The 23,687-nt window shown below is 35.6% G+C and overlaps 2 protein-coding genes across 2 annotated transcripts; both read right to left on the minus strand.

Annotated features, from left to right (window-relative positions):
* Positions 1-346: 346 nt before the first annotated feature.
* Positions 347-10,796, minus strand: rbm28 (RNA binding motif protein 28). Its single transcript, XM_005802055.3, has 20 exons — positions 10,449-10,796; positions 10,165-10,311; positions 9,749-9,855; positions 8,595-8,670; positions 8,422-8,514; positions 8,265-8,333; positions 7,345-7,432; positions 7,036-7,259; positions 6,849-6,915; positions 6,616-6,725; positions 6,458-6,531; positions 6,203-6,338; positions 4,563-4,627; positions 4,291-4,449; positions 4,034-4,183; positions 3,605-3,679; positions 3,358-3,484; positions 2,103-2,235; positions 1,831-1,945; positions 347-1,027 (listed from the first exon to the last, which is right to left on the minus strand). Exons 1-20 carry the CDS (start codon positions 10,564-10,566, stop codon positions 890-892), a joined length of 2,271 nt encoding a protein of 756 aa, XP_005802112.1. The 5' UTR covers positions 10,567-10,796; the 3' UTR covers positions 347-889.
* A 314-nt stretch (positions 10,797-11,110) lies between these two features.
* Positions 11,111-18,936, minus strand: LOC102216494. Its single transcript, XM_023343509.1, has 4 exons — positions 18,785-18,936; positions 18,272-18,567; positions 13,796-14,042; positions 11,111-13,691 (listed from the first exon to the last, which is right to left on the minus strand). Exons 2-4 carry the CDS (start codon positions 18,509-18,511, stop codon positions 13,330-13,332), a joined length of 849 nt encoding a protein of 282 aa, XP_023199277.1. The 5' UTR covers positions 18,512-18,567; positions 18,785-18,936; the 3' UTR covers positions 11,111-13,329.
* Positions 18,937-23,687: the final 4,751 nt, after the last annotated feature.

Below are 23,687 nucleotides of genomic sequence, written 5' to 3' on the forward strand. Positions count from 1 at the left end.
AGCCAAAGATTGAAATCTGCGCTAGCACTGTTATTGAGGTCAAAACTGTGCAATACATTTTCAATAATTTCATTTAAAAAATGCACTTATTTTATAACAAATACATATGTATTTCTTGTATTTTATTTTATTTTGTATTTTTAACCTATTTAATCTTTACTTCATGCACATCTCGATATATGTTATATGGAAAGAGTGTTGGGTCAATAACAAGCTCTCAGTGAGAGTGATTGGTCTAGCCCTAATGCGGAATCAGCAGTTTTGATAACTGCAACCAGACGTCAGATGTACTGTCACTCCGGGAAACCCCTGAAGTTAACGAGTTTGTTTGAGAACCAAAGGCACATAGTGAATGGGAACTTTTATTTTTATGCAATATCAACAGCTGCTGCAAAATGGGTAAATAGCAACAGGAAATATCTTGAATATTTTTGTACAAAGAGTGAAGTTTTAATGTTTTGAATAAAACTAAATAAATATTAAAGTTTTTCCTAATTGTCAGTGTTGTGCTATATGTACAAATGAGCTGGAAAGTCATGAAGTGGAAAAAATATTTTACGTGTACCTAAGTTGCGTGTATTTAAATGAGTAAAAGCACTCAAATATAACCAGATATTGTCAAAATAAGGAAAAATAATAAAAATAAAAATCACAAAAAGCAATGATGTACAGAAAAAGACTACATTTTGAACATTATTTTTTTAAGAGATATGCAGAAAACCAGAACAAAGAAGACAAAACTTCAAATTTGCTTTAACAGCAACCATGTCATAAACAGAGCAAATAAATGTACAGTTTAGCACAGTTCAGAAAAAAGTATCCCACTAGATAGTATTTTGCAAGCCATGAATTTCTCAATTATCTCTTCCTTTCTTACATGGTCATGGATTTAACTATCAAACCACTTGCTTCTTTTGATGGAGGCATTCTTGTCACCGCCGCCCATGAGTTTCCTCTTGTACTGCTCCACCAAGGAATCAAAACGGTCCCCATCCTTCCTCTTGAACTGTTTCTTAGCATTCTTAAACTTTTGAAAACAAAAACACCAAAAAAGTGACATTAGACTCAACAGGACACGAGATAAACCATTTTTAACTGCTGTTCTATTGTCAAGCATAAACACAAGCTGAAAATGAACATACGTCTTTGTATTTAAACCCTTTAATAACTCTGTCTAATATTGGTGATTGAGCAATCTTCTGATAATAATTCAAAGGTATCCATCTACATCTCAGAATACCAAGCTATTAAAAGGTGTTTGCCCTCTGTTTCCTTCTGTTTTTGTTTTTCAGTCATACATAAATGTTTCAGATCAAACAAATTTTAATATTAGATAACAATAAAGTGAGTAAAAAATATGAAGTGTTTGCTCCCTAAACACTTGTTAAATTGAGCTTTCCGTTCTACATAATAAAAAAAGAAAGTTTAATCACAGTTTTTTCACAATTTAACAACAGGAGCTGCTATTGTTTTCAAATATGCACAGATTGGTTTGAAATGTTTTTTTTCCATGATGTTTAAAATAATTGTTTGAAAACTACTTTTTTGCTTTTGCTCAGGTTATTTTTTTATCTAATGTTATAACTTCTTTGATGACCCAACATATTTAAATATGACAAAAAAGCAAAAACAGCATAATTCTGTAAGGGGAAATACACTTTAGAGAAGTACAACATTAGAGATAACCAGATAAGATATTTTACATCTGGTGAATTATTAGTTGTCAAAATGATCACTTATTAAAAGTTTCCAAAAAAAAAAAAAAAAAAAAAACACAACTTGTGCTTTCTCAGACAACAAATCAGAACAACTGAGACAATATTTCCAAACCTGTTTTTTGGCCTGATTAGACTTTTCAAATGGTTGTGTTGGGCACTTGTTCCTTTTAGATCCAGGCCTTGCTTTCTTGGGAGGTGGAACCTGTTGCTTGTCTTTGTCACGCATTCTGCAAAAGGACAAGAGTTAGATGAACTGACAAAAACATGTTCCCTGAGATATCAAACATAAGCTTTCTACATCCACAGCTTCAAACCGCCTGTTCAAATTGACAAAATAAAACAGAAAACCATGAAGCAGACAGAGAAGTGCTGATGGAACCGTACCTGATCTTAGGTCCACGATGGGAAGGAAAAAGCAAAACCTTCTTTCGTTTCTTTCCATTTTGTAAATCAACATGTTCAATCTCTGGTTTGGTATGAAAACCTGAAAAGTTTTGCTTCTGTCCTTCACCAGTGTCTGTTGAAGATAAAAGAGAAAACAATAATAGCAGAAGAAATCAAATTCTAGCAATATCTAATCAATTCCCTCAAGCGCAGTTTAAACTTATTTTCTATTACAAATTTCACAAAACAAACAAACAGAACAAACACAGTCCTAGAAAAGCAATATTTAAAAGTCCTAGCTTTTAAAAATCATTACACAAAAAAAAAATAATAAAATGGCTCTTGTAGGTTTTTAATAAGTAGAGGTCTGGAGCTCTGCAATGACTCTTTACGTTTCACGTCAACTCGTTGTAGAAATGTGACAAAACAAGTTTTTCCAAGAAGATGGAAGATGAGGAAATGGGTGGGGAATGTCAGATAATTTGAAATATGAAAACAAAGTGTTCCAAAGGGTTGACATTAACTTTCATCATGTTGACCTTGACTTAAAAAAACAACGTGCAACTCCTTGTTTTAAATTAATCTGAATCTAATTTCAAGATTACAGTGATGACCAATAAAATTTTGATAATGCCTTTTCTGTTTTTAAGCAGCTCTTTTAAGCAGTACATTATTAGAAAATCTTGCAATGGCAGTAGTAGTGGTAAAAATTGGGATAACAATGTCAAGTGCAATATATTTCAAATTTCCTCTTCCTCATCTGTGCCTTCATCACTATGCAAGTTCACAACACTTGGACTATATTAGCAACAATTATTGCACTGCAAGCGGCAACATAGTGATGACAATATATCCTCTATATATTGTGCAGCCTTATTTCATGTTTGTGAGTTCCAAGGCTTGGAACAATGTCCTTTGGACAAAAGGGATCAAAGTAAAGAAGAACAGAAAACAGACCCCATGTTGGACAAAAATCAAACATACACCCACAAACAAAAACATAATGGTGATTAGCTTTGTTTTGAAATCACAGGACCTGCGCAGCTTGCAGTTGATGTGAAACCCTAAAATTGAGAGAATGTGTATTTAACTATTTGAACTAAATGTCACTGCGAATCTTTTAATTGTACTATACATAAGATGTTACAGGAGAGTAAAACATTGGAGCATATGCATCTTACCCTTAAGTCCAAGAACTTAACATACAGTATAAATAAAACCTCAAACATATTAGTTTAAGAAAAATCCTTTCTACCTTTCTCCTTTCCTGCCAGATGTGATGAAGACTGTCCTTTATTTCCATCCTTCTTTGTTATTTTGGTGTCTGAACCTGTTTGGGATTTTTTTACTTCTCTTTTTACAGGTCGACTTTGGATGAAGTCCTGTCAGCAAAAGTAAAAAATATTAAGAAAATTATGCTAATGATAAAAAAAAAATACAATATTGTTCCAGGGACTAAAACATGCAACAAAATATTACAAGAAACAAATAACTATACAAACTTTATTTCTCTGTTTCCGCATTTCCTTGAGTTTGAGCTTTCTGGAATCCTCCAGAGAGAACTCAACAATGGGTCTCTGCAAAAGAAAAGACTATTAATGCAAAGGCATCTATACATTCTCTATCTTTGACTCAAAATTATTTTATTTTGAGTTTGATCAGAAATGACATTAATAAATGCAGCTTTATTAATGATTTAATGAGTTAATGATTTTTATTATACCAAACTAAGTATGTAACATTTTTACTGCATTAAAAGCGTAACAAAAATTGTTTGATGACATCCTTGCGAAATGTAATGTTTTATTGCATTGAGATGCTCCTGGGAAAGGTAACATGAAAAAGAAAAGGTTAATTAAAAGTTACCCAAGAATACGGTCAGAATAAAGTTGAATCAGACAGATAATGTATAAAATGTAGAAAAAGTGTACCTTGTGAGGGCCAAAGATGTCAGGGTTGTTGTTAAGGTAGCGCAGCGTGGCGAGAGCCTGCTCATGGTCTCGAAACTGGACGAAACCATAACCCAACGACTGACCAGTCACTCGACCTTTCTCTGGCTTCCTGTCATACATGACCCGACACTAAAGGAAGAGGCAGGAAACAAACACATAGACATTCATATAAACACAATGAACAATAACAAAAATAACAAAAATAATAAAACTTATTGCAAGTAACAAAATCTTACCTCTGTGATCCGAACTCCTTTGGTTCCTTGTAGACCTTTAAGGCACAGAGCTTTGAGTTTTTTATCGTCTACAGATTTTGGCAGGTTATGGATGCACAAGCGATTTTTCGATACAAATACACTTATATCCCGAAGCTTGGCTCTCTTTATTTCTTCAAACTAAAAAGAAAAGCAGCACAACTCATGAGTCACAATAGAAGTTACTTGAGAGATTTCGACAAGCTCAAGAGATCATCCACTAAAAATAATTCACCAAAACAAAAGGTACTCACTCTGACTCTTTTGGCCATATCTGCCTCAGATACTCCCTCTGCTGCCTTTGTTCCAGCGCGGATCACTGAGGGTTCGAAGGAAGGTGAGTAGAAAGAATACATTTAGGAGCATCTCAAACTAAAAGTTGGCAGAGACAAAGTTAATGTTGCATTTAAAAAATACATTTCTCAAAGTGCGCAACAATGTGACAGAATTAGTTCATTGTATCCTAAACATTGCATTCAAGAGAAACCACCTAGTGAGCTAAATCTGCAGATTTCAGTTTGATCAGCCCTGAGCAGCTGGTCACTGCTCAGGGCTGATCACTGCTCTGAAACCCAAACATCCCAGAAACCCAAACATCCCATCTTTCTTTCAACAGTAAATGCACCACACTTAAACTGTACCAGGTCACAATAACAATAGTATGCTGTGTGGAGGCTGTTCCTCAGGAAAGAACACTTAAAGTTAGCTATTGTGATAAAGAATATTAACAAAATAAGTCAAAGGAAACATATCAAAAGCATGTTTAGATTTTCAGGTAATAAGGGAGCAAAAACATATTGCAGCAAAGTAGTCCTACTTTATTATTTTCCACGTTAAAACTCTTGCAATAAAACAAAAATCTAGAATCAAGGTGAAAATCTATCTTGTGTGGGAAAATCACATGGAAAATGCCACCCGCTGAATCAAACTGTAAATGTGAACCCCATAATCATCTTTTTTCACTTTAACGTTTGATGATCTATTATTCTGGGCACCTGATTATATTAGATGAGGTAGCTAAAGGTCCATATGAAAACAAAAACACGATCACACAGAACACTACTGTGTGTTTTAATCTAGTACAAAAAATAAATTTTTAACTGTATATGATCGATATGATGAGACGGGCACGCTCTGCAGTTCCCATTCTCTGGCTCAATCAGCGAACCTTTACCCTACTTGATAAATACATAACAGAGTTCCTATGCAGACCAGGTGGAGGCGCCAAAAGATAAGAAGAACATTTTCTAAACAGAATACAACTAAATGAAAACTAAAGATACATGCATCAATATTATGCCTTTTTTTCTTTATATTAAGCACACACTTATACCATAAAGAAAGATAAACTCACTTTCTATGTGTTATTTGGGTTATTTATTTTATTTTTATTCCAACTACTGAAAAGATGTGGTTTAGAAATAAAAAATGGCAATAAATATACAGGTTTTATGGGAAAATGTATTAATGAAGTATTACTATATTTTAATCCTGACTATTTGTTCATATTTGCAACATGTGTTTATGAACTTGTTCATGTTCCAAATTGGTGCATTAAGCACTTTTTTTTTTTAACAAAAAAGTTTGTTTTTTTTAATACATCACTTGACAATTTCTATGTCTAATGTTAAAAGATCAGATTGAAGCTAAAACGAATAAACAAAAACAATTAGACCTTACATAAACAAACTCAGCTTTATACTGAATGCTTTGTCACACACAGCACAACATTGCCTCCATCAATTACCACTAAAGGACTAAAAAAAAGGAGAATTAATAAAAGCTCCTTAAGAGAGACTGATCAGAAATCAGCTAAGAAACTCTGACTGGTGCATCTTTAGATGCAATGTTATAAATTTAATAAGGACCAAGCAAAATGGGCTGAAACACTCACATCCTTCTCTGGCCAGGTACAGGTTCCTGCTGCCCGTCTCTACTTTTTTCTTGTCGACTTTCAGTTTCAGAGCATCTTCTCTGCTCACTGCTGTAACAATCATCAGCTTTCTGCCATCTGCACGGACTCCACCATTCTGGAGAAAATGTTACAGCAACATCAACATATATCCTAAAACTTGGACCAATATTGATATTGAACACCAAGGGAACAGAAGTCATTATCATTCATTAATTGTTTTTTTTTTTTTTTTACCTCTGTCTCATCTTGGGCTGCTGCTATGCAGCTATCTGCAGCCTCTTTAGTCTTAAACTGGGCAAATGCAAGACCTGAAAAAAAAAAACTACAATAAGTAAGTACTTCTTTCTAAAACCACAGAGGAAGAAAGGACATATATTGACAGTTTTTCTGACCTTTGGAATGCTGTGTCTCTGGGTGGAGGACAATCTTTACATAGTTGACCTCTCCAAACTGTAGAAGAACTTCCTCCAGACCCTCCTCCTCCGTGTCAAATGACAAGTTCCTAAATGCCAGATTTATAAATAATAATACTATAATGACTGCAGAATTGTTTGGAAACATGCAGGAGAAAGAGTAAAATATATTAAAGCTGGTTAGAGTTGAGCAAAGAGAAAAACGATCCCACCTGATAAAAACTGTTCGGCCCTCATTTACATCTGAAGGCAAGTGTTTCTTTGGCTTTTGTTTTTGAACTAGAGAATAAAACAGTTGTAACATGTTAGAATGACTGTACTAAAGACAAGAAAAACACATAGAAATCATGTAAGAAATATAATAAACACAATGATGAAACAAGAAAAATCAATTTAAACCTGGTGAAATTTCTTCTTCCTCTTCATCATCACTCTCACTGTAATCCTCATCTGAATCAATGCCATCATCATCACCATTATCCTCCTCCTTAATTTCATCCTGCTCTTCGTCATCCTCCTCCTCTTCAGCATCACCATCATCATCTTCTTCTTCTTCTTCAATGTCATCTTCATCGCTTGACTGAAGATTCTCCACCTGCTGTGCAGTTGCCTTCAATCCACCTCTACAAAAGCATTAGCAACGTTAGCAACACTGCAACACCTAAGAGCAGAACAACAGTATCGGAAATGTATAAGCAAAAGAATCACTTTTTCTTCACAGCTGTTTCTCGTTTCTTTTCTTCATCCTCAGACTCACTTCCTGCTTTGGGATCTGCCTCTTCTGCAACTTTATTTCCTGACAATGAAAACCAATCACCGTTAAGAGAAGGCCTGTTACGATACATTTCAACCTTGTAGATCAAAAGGGAGTAAAATTTAAGTATATCATTATATTCCCTCAATATTCTCTTACATTTTCTAAATCTAAGAGCAGCATAAAATACTTAAATTATAACATTTTACATATTAAAGAAAAAAAACTTTAAAAAGTGTAACTGTTTGAACATGTCACAACAGAAACTTTTTTGGAAATAAGCAAAAAAGTAGCAAGAACATCAGTCAGTTTTTATTTTGCAAAAATAAATCAACAAATATATTTATACACTAAAAACAACTACTAATAGTGGTTTTTCTTGCTTTAGTTTTTTTTCCCATCACCTGTAAGATTTAATAGTTTTTGGGTGAAAAAGTTGTAACATCTTTGTAACATCAGAAAAATAATGAAAAAAGGAATTTAGGAAAAATAAATAAATGTCATAGGTATCTACATATCGTCCATCCAAAATGACCACTTATTAGCCTCTTTACAAATTTCCTCAACATGTTCAAACAAATATTAAAAAAATATAAAACAAAGTTCTTTTTTATCACTGGACAAATTCGTACTCAAGTAGAGGGTATTAAACATAACATTTGTGTCAAATTACACCATTTGAATCAATTTAAAAATATATAATAGTTCAGGGCAGTACAAGAGTTGCAGTTTTTGACTAAAACTGTTGCAAATAATCATGTCCTTTGGTGTTCATAGCACCAAGCCTTTTTGTCACAAAGCCAAGCCAGAGTTAATTAGGCGACCATTAAGTTCTTGCTATGAATAATTACTGCATCCACACACACGTATTTACCTTTTAAAGACTGCTGTGCTGCAATATAGTTTTCTTTTGGCACAGCCCAGTCAACTGCTACTTGGCGACCTGTGAAGATTCAAAAAAGATTAAAACATAGAAATTAATGATATGAATTAAATACTGTAAAACCAGAAATACTGTCTTGTGCACTGACCTTTTATCTCTTTCAGATTCAAAGCTTGGAGTGCCTTTGTGGCACCAGACATATTTTTAAACTGGACAAATGCAAATCCACGCATCTTTCCATCTATTAGAAAAAAAAAAAAGGAAATGTATTTCTGCAGTGCAAGGCAAAGCTTATGTGTGCATTAAGAACAAAATACGTACCTGGTTTGAGGGGTATACTGGCCTCCACTACAGTGCCAAACTTTTCAAATGTTTCTTTTAGATCCTGTTCTGTGCACTGCAACATAAGAAATTTATTAGGAGAATTTAGGTTTACAATTATTTTTCATAAAGCCAATGCAGCAATGTATGTCACAAGACAATGTATGTTACAAGACTATACTATGTATAGTACAACAACAATCAGCTAAACACAATGCAAACTTTTTATTTATCAACAAATGCAAACAAAGGGAATAAAACTAGACAACATGTCAAAATATATAAAATCAAAGTAAGCAGACTAAATGGCAAGATTTGGTTTGTAAAGAAATAAGTTGAAGGTTTGAAATGGATTATGTAGAAACATCAACAGGTAAGGTGTTGGCATCGGGATTTTTAGAGGGCAAACATATTTTAGAGCCAGGAAACCTAAAACACTTGATAATGTATAACACATTTTTCTTTAAATATAAGGAAAATTTCTAGCAGCAATATGTTGATGGATGTTCACTATCTACACAAAAAAGACTTAGCAAAACAGGCGAAATTTGTTAAGGTATGTAAGTGGATAAAACAGTTTTCCTCTCACGCTACCAAAAAATGCTCTTTTTACATACTTTTTTTTTACATACTTTTTTTTACATACTTTTTTTTGCCACAATAATCAAACCCACTTTAATCTTTTAATCGTAAAAATAACAATATTTCATGGGAGAGCAAAAAAAGAGTGATTCCGCAGAACAGTTATTACCCTAACCTGAATTATACCACATTTTAGTTTTGTGATTAACAGTTTTGTCACAGTGCAAAGTAAATGCAGAAAGTATCTTTCCTTCCTTCTCCTTCCGCATCACCATGTAAATCTTCATTTTGTGAACTGAAATTTAAGCTGGGGACACCATTGTGTCTTACATTTTATTACGCAAACATGCCCAAGTTTGGTGTTCCAAAAATAATATTAAAGATGAAATAAAAAGCATTAATTAAATGCTCTGTGCCTTGGATTTTCAGTTATCTTGTGGTAAAAGATGAAAAATGATGCTATGGCATACAGAACAGTGATATCCAATCAGGTGTCCAGGTGGTAGAAGTTTGTATGCAACTTTATTTCAGTCCATTGCTATTGTAAATTGTCACCAAACAACGCACTATACCTTAAAACTGAGATTCCTTATGACAAGTCTGGCTTGTTTAGATATTCTTTTCTTTACGTCTGTAGTTTCCTGCTCATGTTGAGATGTTTCTGACGCTTCCTCTTTTTCTGCAAAATAAAAATATATGAAGTTATCAAATGGACTGAAAACAGCCTGTTTGTCAAGGCTTTTGTTTTCATGCAAGTTTACATTCATATTTATGGGGTGTTTTTGGATTCTTCGGTCTGTTAAAGAAAAAAAAACTTTAGCTTGTGAATTTAATATTTTGTTTGGAACTGTGACATTTATAAAAGTATGAATAACATGGTGAACAAAATCACTTGGAAAAATTATCAGCCGCAATTTTTTTTTCCTATCACAAGCTAAATAAAAGTACATTTTACTGTGTAACTTTACAAACGGCACCTAATACACACCTGTTTTCTTTTTATTGTTTAATTTCTTTTTAGCAACTGAGAGAGACAACTTTTTCCCGTCGTATTCTTTTACTTCCTTCAAGGCTCTCTTTGCGTCTTCTTCCATAGAATAAGTGACGAAGCCGAAGCCCCGACATTTCTCTGCTCCTGGTTTATGGGAAATAAAAGAAAACAGCTATTAATAGGGTATTCTTACATATTTACAATTGTGGATCAGGTCATTTGATCTTCCATCAAGTTTGTGTCACACATTCGCGCATTTAGTGGTATAAATATTAATGCACCTTTTTCTCTAACAACGAAGCATTGTTTCACTGGACCAATTTCGGAGAATATTTCCTCAAGCCGCTCGTTTGTTGCTGATTCTGGCAAAGATGCCACGAATATCGTTAGCGCAGGCATGGCTCTTTGGTGGCAGCTAAATGCTAACACTTAGCTCTGAAAAAACTCCACAAACCGAAGTCTAATTTGTTCACTACTCGGCACTGCACTTCACTGTCAAGCTACTAGTACTGACATAAATAAGCCACACATATAGATGCTATAAGTATGTTTTACTAAAGCGTCGCTATCTACCACATTAAGTCGCATGTTTACATGTGGGAGCAGCCATCTTGGAATATTAGGGGATTTATTATTTTTCGCATAATTAAGGATGAGCTTTGCTGCCATCTATCGGCCTGGAGGCTTCCACGTTTAAACCTTTACTCCGAGCTTTTCTTCTCCTTTCCAGATCTGAAATAAATAAATAAATAAAACTTTCCAGATCTGCTCTAGTCTTAAGCGAGAAACTGATGCCCTAATGATGTTAACATTAAAAAAGCAAAAATAAAAATAACATAAGCAAAATAATCAACAAGAGAATTTTTTTTGTTATTTTTCTCTCACTTGTAATTTCATTACAGATACACAAAATCCTTGCTGATCACAACATACTTTTATAACTTAATTATGTGATTTAATTATAAATGCATGAACACAATGATTGATCTCACCCGACTATGTTTAAAATAATATTGTAGCACAAAAGTTTTAAACCACTTCTGGTCAAAACCAGTTTTTTATTCTATATAGGGGAAAAATACTTCTTTTTACAATCTTCAGTAAGTAAAAAGACATCTTGCTTAATTTAATCCAAAATACAAAGAAGTCTGGTTCCAAGTAAGCATAACATGGACAACAGAGGGAGAACTCAAAATTGTACCCATTATCTTGGATTATGTGTAAATTGTCATATTATCTGAGAAACAGTTTTAGAAGAAATCTATATCTTTTATTATTTTCTTCTTTTTTACAGTAATATGAGACATAATGACTAGATGAACTCATTTAACTATTTGCCACCAGGGGGAGCCAAAACATAAGACAGACATTCTAACAAAAACGTTTTCTTTACAAATGTTCATGCTGAAAAACACTCTCAACTAAATAACCTAATTATAATATAGAATTTTATTTTAAACTAAAAAAATGAATAAGAACACCAGGAGAACTTTCGATCAAGTCTTCTTACTATTGATCAGTAATTTGCACAAATAGCACAGTGAAAGTTAACATTTACTTGCTGTGTACTTGTCCACAAACAATCAAGTAATGAAACAACTCAAATTAAAGGCACTAAGTTCAACAATGACCTTCAGTAATTAAACTGCGTAACAATCTACTAAAACAATGGGGATTTCCAATCAGAACTACTTCAGGTTTCAAGTGTAGCTACTGCCTATTCTGGGAAGCTTTTGTGTTTTTGTGAAAGAACTGTTTGTTTATTAAGATCCACATTAGCTTCAGCAGGACTACAGCTATTCTTGCCGAGTCCAACAGAATTGTAGGTACAGTCAAAAACATAAAAGAAAGTCTAGCCATTTCCTTTAAAATGCCGATTGTTATTCTTCCATTTTAAGTAGAGAGACTTGCAATAGATTTTACACAATCTATTGCAATTGTTCTTTCTACACTCTACAACGACTTGCATATCCTCTGTCTTACTTTTTCACCCCTACACTTGAAGCAGGTAATGTGACATTGTTATCCTATATCTAGTATTCATCTGTGTGTGGTGGCTGTTCTGGAATGGATTTGTGGTTGTCCTTGTTTCACCATTTCCAACCACATCACATTAATTTTCTGTTAATATGGTTGAAACCATACAATCAATTTCTTCAGCAGGGATTTTTATGGCTTAATCTTGTTGTGAAGGGTGTCGATGACCATCTTTTGATCATCTCCCGATACAGCGATCTTGTAACAATATTCAAATCTTTTGAGATGTACAAATGATTTCATGTCATAAGCAGTACAGTTAATTTTAAACTGAAAAAATCTGAGAGAGCATTTGTAACGGAACTTTTAGTAAATTCTGGTTTGAATAAACACTAAAGTAAGTTCAAGTTCAAAGAAGTTAAGTTCTTTACATATTAGCACCAAAAACATCCACTTAGGTTTTAAAGGCATTACAACTCAGTAAAGTATAATTCTCATAGGGATATATGATGTCATGATTATAAAATATATTGAAACACCCATACATTGCAATAAACAACATGTTTTAGCCACAAATAAGTAAGACGAGAACAAAAGTTGTCAAAGTGAGAAGTAATGAGGAACTCAAGTCTTGAATGTACTTCAAGGCTGTCACACTGAACATGATTTTTGCCTCACATTTTCCAGAATGAATGAATACAGGGAAGGTGTGGCTAAGATAAATGTCCAAAAGATGAAGAATAGCTGCAGATTCACTGTTTCTACTCAGCAAAAGCAGACTTCCCATCAGAGATGTTGAGACTTAAATCTTGTCTGTGACCTTTAAAAGAAAAATAAAAGAAATGTTGACGATGGTAGCTTTCTGTTCAACAAAGATTCTCTGACAATCTAACTTAAAATAACAAGGATAAAAAAAAACATGAGGTCTAACTGCTTAATGTAAAATCTGCCCTGCTGTGTTCTTCGCTGCTGCTTCACAGTATTACTTGTGATAGCCACAATGGTTGTGTTCTGAGTGGTGAACTCACACAGTTTTTTTTTTGTTTTTTTTATCAGAACTGAACCCAATTTTTAAAGGCATTTGAGCTGTGATTTAAATCAAGTTTATTTAAAAATCCATAGCTGCTAAAGTAACTAAGCACAGGAAGTACAACTGAGGTATTTTGAATTTAGCCAATAACAGCCTCACATCTTGGCCTTCAGCGGGACGATGTGGAGTGAGTTTAGGAATATGTTTAAAGTGCTCAGATACTCCTGCGGATGTTGCCGTAAATGACCAGCATGTGTTGAAACTTCCCACTTCTTTGTCGTTATGTCCATCCCACAATTCTGCCAGTAATCCACTAATTTCTCCACACTTCGTGCATCACTCAGCAGGTCGTTTTCACAGAAGAAGATCAGCGCCGGGGCTTTGACTGGAGTGTTATAAAATGCATCGATGCTTGCATTGAAGTAATCCACCGTCTGGCGTTTAAAAATGCAGAAGTATAGCATGCTGGCTTGTACTACTAGACTCTCCAAACGAGGATACAAAGTTTTCCCAAGACCTACACATAGAGAATAGCACATTTCATTCATCTGGAACAGAGAAGGAAGATTTAAAATCGAATGTGTTGTATTAGTGTGTTAAATTAATTGGATACTGACTAACCTGTGGCCATGTGCTCCAGTGAGCCTATCACCAAGCTGTCATAGACTTGGCCTTTGATCCTGTTTGTCACTGCCTGGTATTGCTGTTTGTCCTGGGAGATATGGACCAGCAGCTGAGCGAACGTGTAGCCGCCAATGGAGAAGGCATGAACGAGGAGGGGACGGGACATAAAGCGTTCACTCTGGAGCAACTCCAGCAATGTTTTTCCACGGTCCAGTCCCCAGCGAGGCCACAGGAAGTCTTTCACCTTGTTTAAAGAAAACACAAAACTAAGTTTATAATGCAAATACCAGTTTATATATACACTGAATGTTTTCAGGTTGAGAAAATTGTAAAACTACACTTCAAAACGATACCTCCAGATGTTAGAAAAGTAAATAATTAACGGTGTACATTATTATTTATGGTTTAATACTATCAATGCAAATTCCTAAGTTTTCTCACAATATACAGTGCCTTGCAAAAATGTGAACTCTTGAACTCTTTCATATTGCAACCAAAAATTTCGATGCATTTTATATGGTGGCCATACTTTTGAAAAATGCGATTTGCTAATTTTTGCATATTCTATCAAATATTTAAACCATTTTACCATATACCTAGTTGTATGTTTAGGGCTGTCCCTAAACCTCTCTCTTTTACGAATTTTGCAGCCTGAATCTGGTTTTGCTCTAGGATTCCCTTGTAAGATCCTTTAATTTTGTTCTCCAAATCAACCCTGACCAGCTTGCCTGTCCAGTTGGAGACATACATCCTCACAGCATGCTTTAAGGTGAGAATGGTGTCTTCAGGATGTTAGCTTTTTCTTGGTCTTGTCTAACCATAGCACCTTCTTCTTCCTATTTGCTGTTCTTTACCTTTCTTGTGACATACAGCAGAGCAGACATGTTGTGATTATCTTTCAGTAATTCATCAACTTTGCCATTCTTTCATTGAGACCTTGTCTGCTGAGTTCATGACTAATAGTTTTCCAGTCAACAAATTCTCCCATCTGAGCTGTGGATCTCTGCAGAATCTCCAGAGTTACCATTGACTACTTAGCTGCTTCTCAGATTAGCGCTCCCTTTGCCTGTTAGCTTACGTGAATGACCATGTCATAGCAAATTTACAATTTTGCCATATTCTTCCCACTTTGGAACGCTGGCATTTTGAACAGCGCTGTCATAAGTTTGGGATAGTGTTTTATAATCCAACCCTGCTGTAAATGTCTATAAAGCTTTATTGTTGGACTGTCTGCCATATTCCTTTGTCTTCACTATGCTGTTTGTTCACTAATGTTTTCTATAAAACCTCTGAGGTCTTCACAGAACAGCTGTGACTCCTATATATATGCATGTATGTATGTAAAGCAGTCATAACAAATTGATCCCATGCTGTTGAGATTTTTATTAAAAGATAAATAAAACTGTAACTATGTTCTAATTTATGTTGGTCCATTACAGAACATCCATAATAAATACATTGTAGTTTGTTTTTGTAATGTGACAAAATAAACAGATGATCTAATTGTCTTCACCTATAAAATCCTGTAAGGTTAGACCCTAAACTCAGAGCCAATTGCAATTGACTCAATTGGCATCTCGGCCAATTGAGCTATTGGCCGAGATGCAATAACTCAATGGTGGAGATATAACAACAGAAACAACAGTAATAAAAAAATATTATTACTCACTCTGTTTTAAATATGACTATAATTAATTCATGACAGGTGCTGCATGTGAAATATTCTATTCACAGACTCATTTACATACATGAACGAATAATGAAAATAATGCCTTATCAAGCACAATCTTCTCCACCATTGAAAGGTTTCAGCCTATTCACCTCCTTCATCACAGACACAGACAGATGTCTTTGGAAAGTTTATTTGCAAACGGGAAAAGTCTCAGAGAAGAGACAGGAGAATGGATTTATCCCGGTAGGTGATTCCCACATTCCAAGCCCGCTCTGCATGATATGGTGACCGGCTCGTTAATGAGGCAATGAAGCCTTCAAACTGCTTCGCCATGTAGAGACCAGTCCATAAGCAACACTTCGGTTGCCATTGTCTCTCATCACTCCCAGATTGGACCGTCTCCTTGCAGAGAAAGAAGCTCAGGGCTCCCATTAGTCGTTATCGTGAGTTAAAATTTTTCACAAAAGTAAAATGTTCGTTTTTGTGGCGCATCTGTGTCTTATTTTGAAGGGATATGTACACGTTACTATAGCGACCAGAGTCAGAAAGCGTTAGGGCAGTGGTCGAGACAAGATGAGAGGAGTAGAGCTTGTGAGTTTTAGGTCTGGTTTACACGGCACGATTTAAGGATTGAACAGTACAACATGTTCGATCGGTTCGTGTGTCCAGCCACACGGCAGGAACAACACACCACACACGAACCGATTCCACTCACGAACATCCCGATTCCAGAAGAAAATCCAGTAAAACCCCCAACATACCATACGTGAATTTAGAATAATCAAACACGGATGACAATGTAGGAGCAGTAGTGATAGTTTGTGGACTCATTTTAAGCGATAAAAGACATAACAAAAAGAAAAGGCATTTGATAAAAGACGGCGGGAGCAGCCGCTCCATTTGCTGCACTATGATTTGGAGGCGAGTTATGTTTTTTCGTAAACATTTTTAACTGAATAAACATAACCACATATAATAAACATAAATAAAAATGACCTTTACATATCGCAATAAACATTTCCACATATCACCTCCGATGTCCACCGGACTCTCAGTTGCGCCATGTCAACTGTTTGGGATTCCCCTCCGTTCTTACGTTACCGCGCTTTCTGATTGGCTACCTGTCACATTCAACAGGCTGCGTTCTCGCTCCCAGTCAGGTAAAACCCCACAGGCTGCGATAATCGGGCCAAGACAATGTTGAATATGCCCGATATGACCACGTAACACACCGCACACTGCAGGACGTTGTAAGATTGTGGTAAAGGGAAAATCGGGTAAAAAAAAAGGCAATAGCGGGAACGCCAACATGCAGAAGCATTATCTGACGGTTCCTTCCCCCCCTGAGCAAGTAGGGTACTTACAAGTAGAGCAAGTATTCTACTTTCCCTTAGGGTACTAGGGGCAATAAAAAGATAATTTTTATCTAGGTAATTTTATCTAAATAAAAACCTTCTCCTTAGGTTGAAGGTGAATCAATCTAAGCCCTGATTCCCCTTCAGGTTTCTGTTAAAGTGCTATAAACAATCACTGCCACAAAATAACCTTTGATCACCTGAGTCCTGTTTTTCTGTACATTGAAAGTTTGTACAAAAGGGCAGCTTGTCCTGAGTGTAGGTGATACAAACACGAGACATTCTCTGTGTTACGGTCTTGCTCAACTCAAACAACTAACAGCCAACTCTTTATGTTGTTTCTACAAAGATGAGTTTTTCTGAATAGAGCAGTGTGTCAGATGCTATTTTTGTTGAGTCATTTTGTCAGGAAATACAGAGTTTGCTCTACCAACACAGAAGCTGCACCTTATTTGTAACTTTTCCAAATATTTTACAAATAGCATTCACTTAAGGCCAGCACTAAGCCTAACTACGTCATTCACCTTAAACTATGCTTCATTAAGATAAGGAGCAGTTAACCAGTTTACAGTAATGATAAAAACAAACTTCTTTAACTTCTAGGGCTTAGTGTATCAAGCAATAACTAAATTACTTGAGTACCCACTTTTCTTTTCTCTAATGAGTCAAACTGCATCATTTCAGGAGGCTCGTGGTCTGGACTTTGAGCCTTTGCAGCAGCTTCATTCTCTTTATTTTTCTACCATTGTTTTTGGAGCTTTTCTGCTCTGTTTGGGTACATTGTCCTGCACAGTTTGGACCTGGCTTTAACTTTTTTACTAATGGCTTCATGACAGTATGATACACAGGTGCTCAGACATATATTTCTGAAGAGTTTTAAACATTTAAAACTCTTCTAAATGTTTTCCACTTGGTGTAATCTCACTTTCTGAAATGAAGTCTGTTATTTCTGCAGAATGACAGACTTCAAGATGATCCATCAAATGTATATATTGCCTTATAAACACTTCCAAACTGATAGACATCTACATTACTTATTCAAGATTAATGCCTTTTTTCTTGGCATTACATCAAGACTAAAAAACTAAACTCCTGATTTTGCAGCAACGATAAAATGCACTAAAGATAAAAAAAATTAAAAAAAACACATCCAATCAGTGGTTCTTGATCTAAACAAGTTACCTAGATTTCTATCTAGGTAACTTGATAAAAATTACCTAGATAATTTTTATCTAGGTAATTTTATCTAGATAAAAATTATCTAGATAAAATTTGTACCTATTTTTATCTATGTACAAATTAACATTTGTTTTGGATATGCATATTGTATATGCATAACAATACCTCGACATGCATAATTCTATAATGAAAAGAGTGCACTCCCTTTGTACCAATGTCAAAACTGGCCTTATTTTGTGAACTTAGTCCGTTCTTGTTTTGTCTTACCTCACTTTCCACCACAAGCACATCAAAACCTGTCCGAAAATAGATTTCGCAGTACTTGGACACAGCTTGGGGTCGTGATCCCAGCCACGGCAGCATCAGCATGAGGGGTTTATGGTCCTCAGGGGTCTGACTCTGGACCGTTACGCCTGGGGAGGTTAATTCATTCAGGTACAATGTGACGTTCTTACAGAGGCGGTGGGCAGTGATGCCCCTGCTCAGACTTGTCCTGGCTATCATCATTCAAGCTCCAGCTCTAATGGTTTCGTCGGTTTCGAATGAAGAGACAACAAGTCAGCCTGCAAGGAAAACAGGAAAAAGAAAGAAATGTACACGTTCCGTGAAAATAGAATATAACACGCACGCTAAAGTTCTCGTACAATTAACTTCAATTAGGTTTAAACATTTAGTAAACAACCAAACAATCCACAAAGTTAGAAAGTAATTACATGTTTGGTCGCCTGCTCGAAACTCGCATGAAAACCGTTCCCTGTTTTTGTTGCCTGGGTAACTAACCTGTTCAATTTGGTCCAAAAGATGCTTTAATTATCAAGGAGCTATCTTCCGGAGCGCATTCCTACTAACGGTGCAAAACTAATTAAAACCGTCTAACATTTGATTTAATGAGTGGGACTTCTGCTGTTTACTGTTTCCTCTGGAACTGGGTGGCTTCTTATTCTGCTGTTGGTAACCAGCTCCTGGGTGCATTTAGCGCCACCTATTAGACTTCCAGGGAAAGAGTGGGTTATGGATGTCATCAAATGAAAGCTATTTGTCTGAAGCAGAGGTCTGCAACCCTTAAAATATAAAGAAGAGGCATTTTTCTCACAGTCCAACTACAGAAGACTTGATTAAAACTGCAAATGCTGCATGTTTTTTTTGTTTGTTTTTTTAAGAGAGAGATAATTTAGATCAATATTAATAAGAATACCAAGAATATGACAATACTATCTGTTGTCATTTTTAAAGAACCAAACAAAAATATTTCAAATAACATTACTGTTGCAGAGGTTTTTATAATCATTCCATTAAAAAACAAACTCCATTTTGTATTATATTATAGTATTATATTATAGTATTGTAAATATATTAGTTGGTACTAAATAGTTTTAGGCTAAAGTTATTATGAGCCATTTTGGAAGGTCCAAAGAGCCACTTACGGGCTCCAGAGTCACAGGTTGCAGACCTCTGGTTCAAAGGCTTGAAAAAGGCTGTGGTTCTTAAAGCAATGTGATCATAAAGTGTCAAAAGAAAAAGTGAAAAGTTTCTGTTATTCAGTGCATACATGCACCTTTCATTTTCTTGTCCAGCTTTATCTGTGTGCCTTGTCGTGACTGTTCTCGTTCCCATACGGGACCCAATTCCTGTTGACACTATTCTGTTCAGGAGGATTTGTCTAAACAGATCCAAGTTACTCTACATAACCACCTATTAAGTGTGAAGCGGCAATAATTTGCCCACGTCCCTTTCTGAGCTCATATGTTTGGGCTGTCATTGTTCCTCCCCAGCCTTTTAGTTACGGCTGACTTGATGCTTTCCTGTGTCCTCATCAGACACGGGGTTAATCTCACCCTGGGTTGTGGTGGAAGTTCCTCTCTGACTCTGTGTTTCATCTGATTTAGCTTCACTCCCAAGTGTTACCGATGTGAATGTAAATCATATTTTCATGGGCAAAAGTTATGAGCAAACAGGGTATCTGTAAGAGTTCATGCTTCCAAAGCCTGGATAACTTTTGGGATACAGAACAGAAACATTTGTGTGTGTTAAACTACAAAGAGAGAGAGAGAGTAAAAAGGTAGGAGTGCTTTTGAGTTGATCACCTGTTCAGGTTATTTTACCTTTGCTTCCCTTTACTGTGGCTCATTACAGCCGCTTTAGTTTCTAAACGTTGGACTAATTACCTCGTTCGTTTGTGAGTTTACGTCATTGACAACAAACATCAAATAGAACAAATATATTTCATAAAATTTTAACAAACAAATGGCTTCTACCGTGGTAATTATGTGAAATTAAATTAATTATATCCCAACTTCAGAAGATTTGCCTTTACCTTTACAGAGCTCTTTGGTTCCTCCTGTCAGTCTGTAGCTTCTCATATTGAGGTCAAAGTTCAGATCTACCATAACTGACTGACACCTGCTGGCCTCAGGTTTGAGACTTGTGATCAGGTGGGTCGGTTGTGGGCGGAGCTTGGTAAGATCCATTTAGCTGACCTTAATATTTCTCGTGTTTGAAATGTTGTTTTCTGTAGATTATAAACCTTTTATTTAATTCCCATGATGATTTGATATTATTTTTATAGTAATGATGAATGATTCTCCTTCCTTGGATTGTTTACATCATTTTCCTCTGGTTTTCAGAAAACCTGCGTCTCCTGCAGGAAATTACGTCCAGCGCTGCCTTTCAGGTTTTCTAGTTCCTCCTGAGATTTCTCTTTTTTATGAAATGTTTGCATTTTCAACCTAAAGGAAGCCATGACAGCCGACAGGTTTGCTTCTAAAACATGAGGAGGAAAATGTGAAGCCGTGTGGAGGGTCAGGATGTCTGAACGTTTCCTCTGAATTACTTCAAATCTGTCTCTTAACCGTACATTTTACTACACTTTACTTCCTACCAGGGTAATATTGCTGTTTATTTTGCATGACATTGGAATCAAACTGCCTAAATTCCAACATTCACAGTTAAATTTGAAATAAATGTATATTTTTATTAAATTGGACTGTGCAGTATCTCCCTGTTTGTACTTTTTCCTTGTAGCTTTGGTTGTGATTCTGACTCCTTTTTAGAAAACTGCTGTAAACAGCAACATTTTCTTTCAATATTTTAAATATTGCTCTTATGATATTGTCTATTCCTATTCATTTAATCTTACAGATTTTACAATTTTGCTCCCCTAATTCATGTTTTTTACCTGGAAATAACTCATTTTGTGTTTTAACCGTTGCACATCAGTTTAGGGTTAGATAAATAATTTCATGGATTATGGAGAAAAGTAGCAGAAAAACATGTTTAAACCTGAAACGTATTCAGATGTATAATTTAGATGTATAATTTAATTTCTTTGCACAGGTGACTCCTTGTACTTCATTGCTTGGATTGTCCTCTAATGCACCCAGTATTTTATGTTGTGATTTTGTCCCTACAGTATATTATTCTTTTGGGGGTTTTTTGTATATTTTTACTCTTTCGTCTTTACATGTTTTCATTACCTGAAACTTTGCTGCTGCTACACTTCAGTTCTCTGACTGTGGGACCATAAAGTGTATTTTTATTCCCTTCTAACTTGGAAACGTTTTAAAATGGTGAAGGAATATGAAATATTTGCATCTAGTTTCTTTAAAATGTGTGAAAATACATTTAAACTAGGAGTACTAGGTTTTCGACTTCTCCCCAGACTTACTGATACAGGGCCAAAAGGCCCTGAGTCCAAACTGATGACTCTGATGGCTCAAATTAGCATTCTTCTTCAATTGTAAATGTGGCCGTTGACCATCAGGCCAGAAGGTAGGAGTGTGAATAGTCCATGTTGGGGGTGGGTATCTATGATACCTACAACTAGTCAGTTTAGTTTTGAAGCATACATGAAGTGTTTTTGGAGAGATGTGACCTTTTGCAGCTGATCCATGATGTTGTGCTGCATTATCCAGGTCATTTTGCCAAATGTACATAGAGTTTGCAAAACATACAATCTGTTTCAAAAATATGCAAAGGTTTTTCTAAAAGAAATTAGTAATGTTTCTCTTTGAAATAAAGCTAAGAGGGTATGAAATGACAGTTTAGAAATAAACTAACCAAATTAATTGTGTTGATCCACCTCAAAAAAATCATGCAAAAAGTGTAAGCAAAAGAGATCTGGGAGACTTTGCACATGCAAATTTGCATGCAGCCTTTTGTGCTGTGGAGGATAAATAGGTGACTGCTTCACCTATTTAGTTCACAAGAACTAATGGCATTTATTTCAGTCATAATCTTGCGGGGGGTGACCAAGGTTCCATCACTATGTGACAGCTGGTCAGCAAACCTGGCAAACATGATTGACATGGCAGCACTGAATGCACATGTGCTTTATCAGGCATGCATTGGGGTGCAGGAGAGACGGGTGGACTTCCTGGTTGAGCTTGCAAAAGAGTTCGGTAACAGGATGCGTGTCCTGAGGCCGAAACATCATCAGTGACCCCTCACACCCCCACCATGGACTGTTCTCCCTGCTGCCCTCTGGAAAGAGGTTCCGCAGCATCCGGTGCAGGTCCACCTGGTTCCGAAACAGCTTTTTCCCACTTGCCATCAGACTGCTGAACTCTTACCTGGACTGCACTCAAAAACTGGTCTCCACTTTATACCTTGCACATGTACAGAGCTAAATAACTTCTATTTTACTGTCAGTCCTGCACTTTATATTTTATATTTAGATTTATATTCATATTTTATACTGTATTTTATTTTACTCACAACATTGGAACCTCAAACATTGTCCTGAGCCGTATGCAACGAAATTTCGTTCTGTATACACCCTGTGCATTGAAAATGACAACAAAGTCAGTCTAAGTCGAAGTCGAAGTCTAAGGAACAATTGTGCAACTGTGAGATGCGTTGAGGCCATTACCAGGGTACTTATAAGGTAATGGCCCTACTTACAGAACAAAAGCACTTGCTAGATAAAATCCTTCAGGTCATTTGGCCTATCTCTAGACTGTATAGGTAGAAATGCTCAATGGACTAACTCCAGTACTTCCAGTGTTAAATAATTTCCTATTTGTTTTGGAATGCTATTTTGATTTCTTTTTGGACATTTTTTTTCTTTAGACAGTAAGAGTTTGTGCGCATTTGGCAGCATAGGATGAGATGTGATTGCCTGTGTAGAGTACATGAAGAGACATTTTTGAAATTCTTCTTTCAGTCGGACAGATAAAAACAGATGTAATTGTCTGAACTTCATAGTCACTGTTTCCAGATGCTTCCTAAGGTATGTGGATCATAGTCTATTTTAGAAGTATCCCTGGGATTAAATTAGGTCACGAGGTTTCTGGATTCTCCCCACTGAGAAAAAAACAGCTCACATGGACAAACCGGATGGCATTACACAAACTAGGATGGTACAATCCAAACTAAAACAGATTTTTTCCTCATTTTCTCTGGCTAATTTGTTTAATTATAAAGAAAATATTATTAGATCTGTATTTGACACAACAATTGATTGCATTATAATTTTAATATATTTGGGTAAGAGCTCCCTTCTTACCAAATAAAATGTCCAACTGCTTTATGTCTATTTTTTTTTTACCATGACATGCCTCTTTCACACATAAACGTGTAACAAAAAAAAAAAAGTGTGATGCTGAGTTGATGTATTTCAGAGACCATCAAAACACTTAGTTGAAAAGTGAAATCTAAAAATATTTTTTAATACAGGTTTTAATGT

The sequence above is a fragment of the Xiphophorus maculatus genome, chromosome 2 (genome assembly GCF_002775205.1).
Source record: "Xiphophorus maculatus strain JP 163 A chromosome 2, X_maculatus-5.0-male, whole genome shotgun sequence".
NCBI lineage: Eukaryota > Metazoa > Chordata > Actinopteri > Cyprinodontiformes > Poeciliidae > Xiphophorus > Xiphophorus maculatus.

Coding starts and splice junctions, on each gene's coding strand:
- rbm28 (XM_005802055.3), bottom strand. CDS start 10,566: ATGCCTGCGCTAACGATATTCGTGGCATCTTTGCCAGAATCAGCAACA. Junction 10,312..10,448: donor CTTCGTTGTTAGAGAAAAAG/GTGCATTAATAT, acceptor CCCATAAACCAG/GAGCAGAGAAATGTCGGGGC. Junction 8,515..8,594: donor CAGTATACCCCTCAAACCAG/GTACGTATTTTG, acceptor TTTTTCTAATAG/ATGGAAAGATGCGTGGATTT.
- LOC102216494 (XM_023343509.1), bottom strand. CDS start 18,511: ATGATGATAGCCAGGACAAGTCTGAGCAGGGGCATCACTGCCCACCGC. Junction 14,043..18,271: donor TGCTTGTGGTGGAAAGTGAG/GTAAGACAAAAC, acceptor TCTTTAAACAAG/GTGAAAGACTTCCTGTGGCC. Junction 13,692..13,795: donor ACTGGAGCACATGGCCACAG/GTTAGTCAGTAT, acceptor CTCTATGTGTAG/GTCTTGGGAAAACTTTGTAT.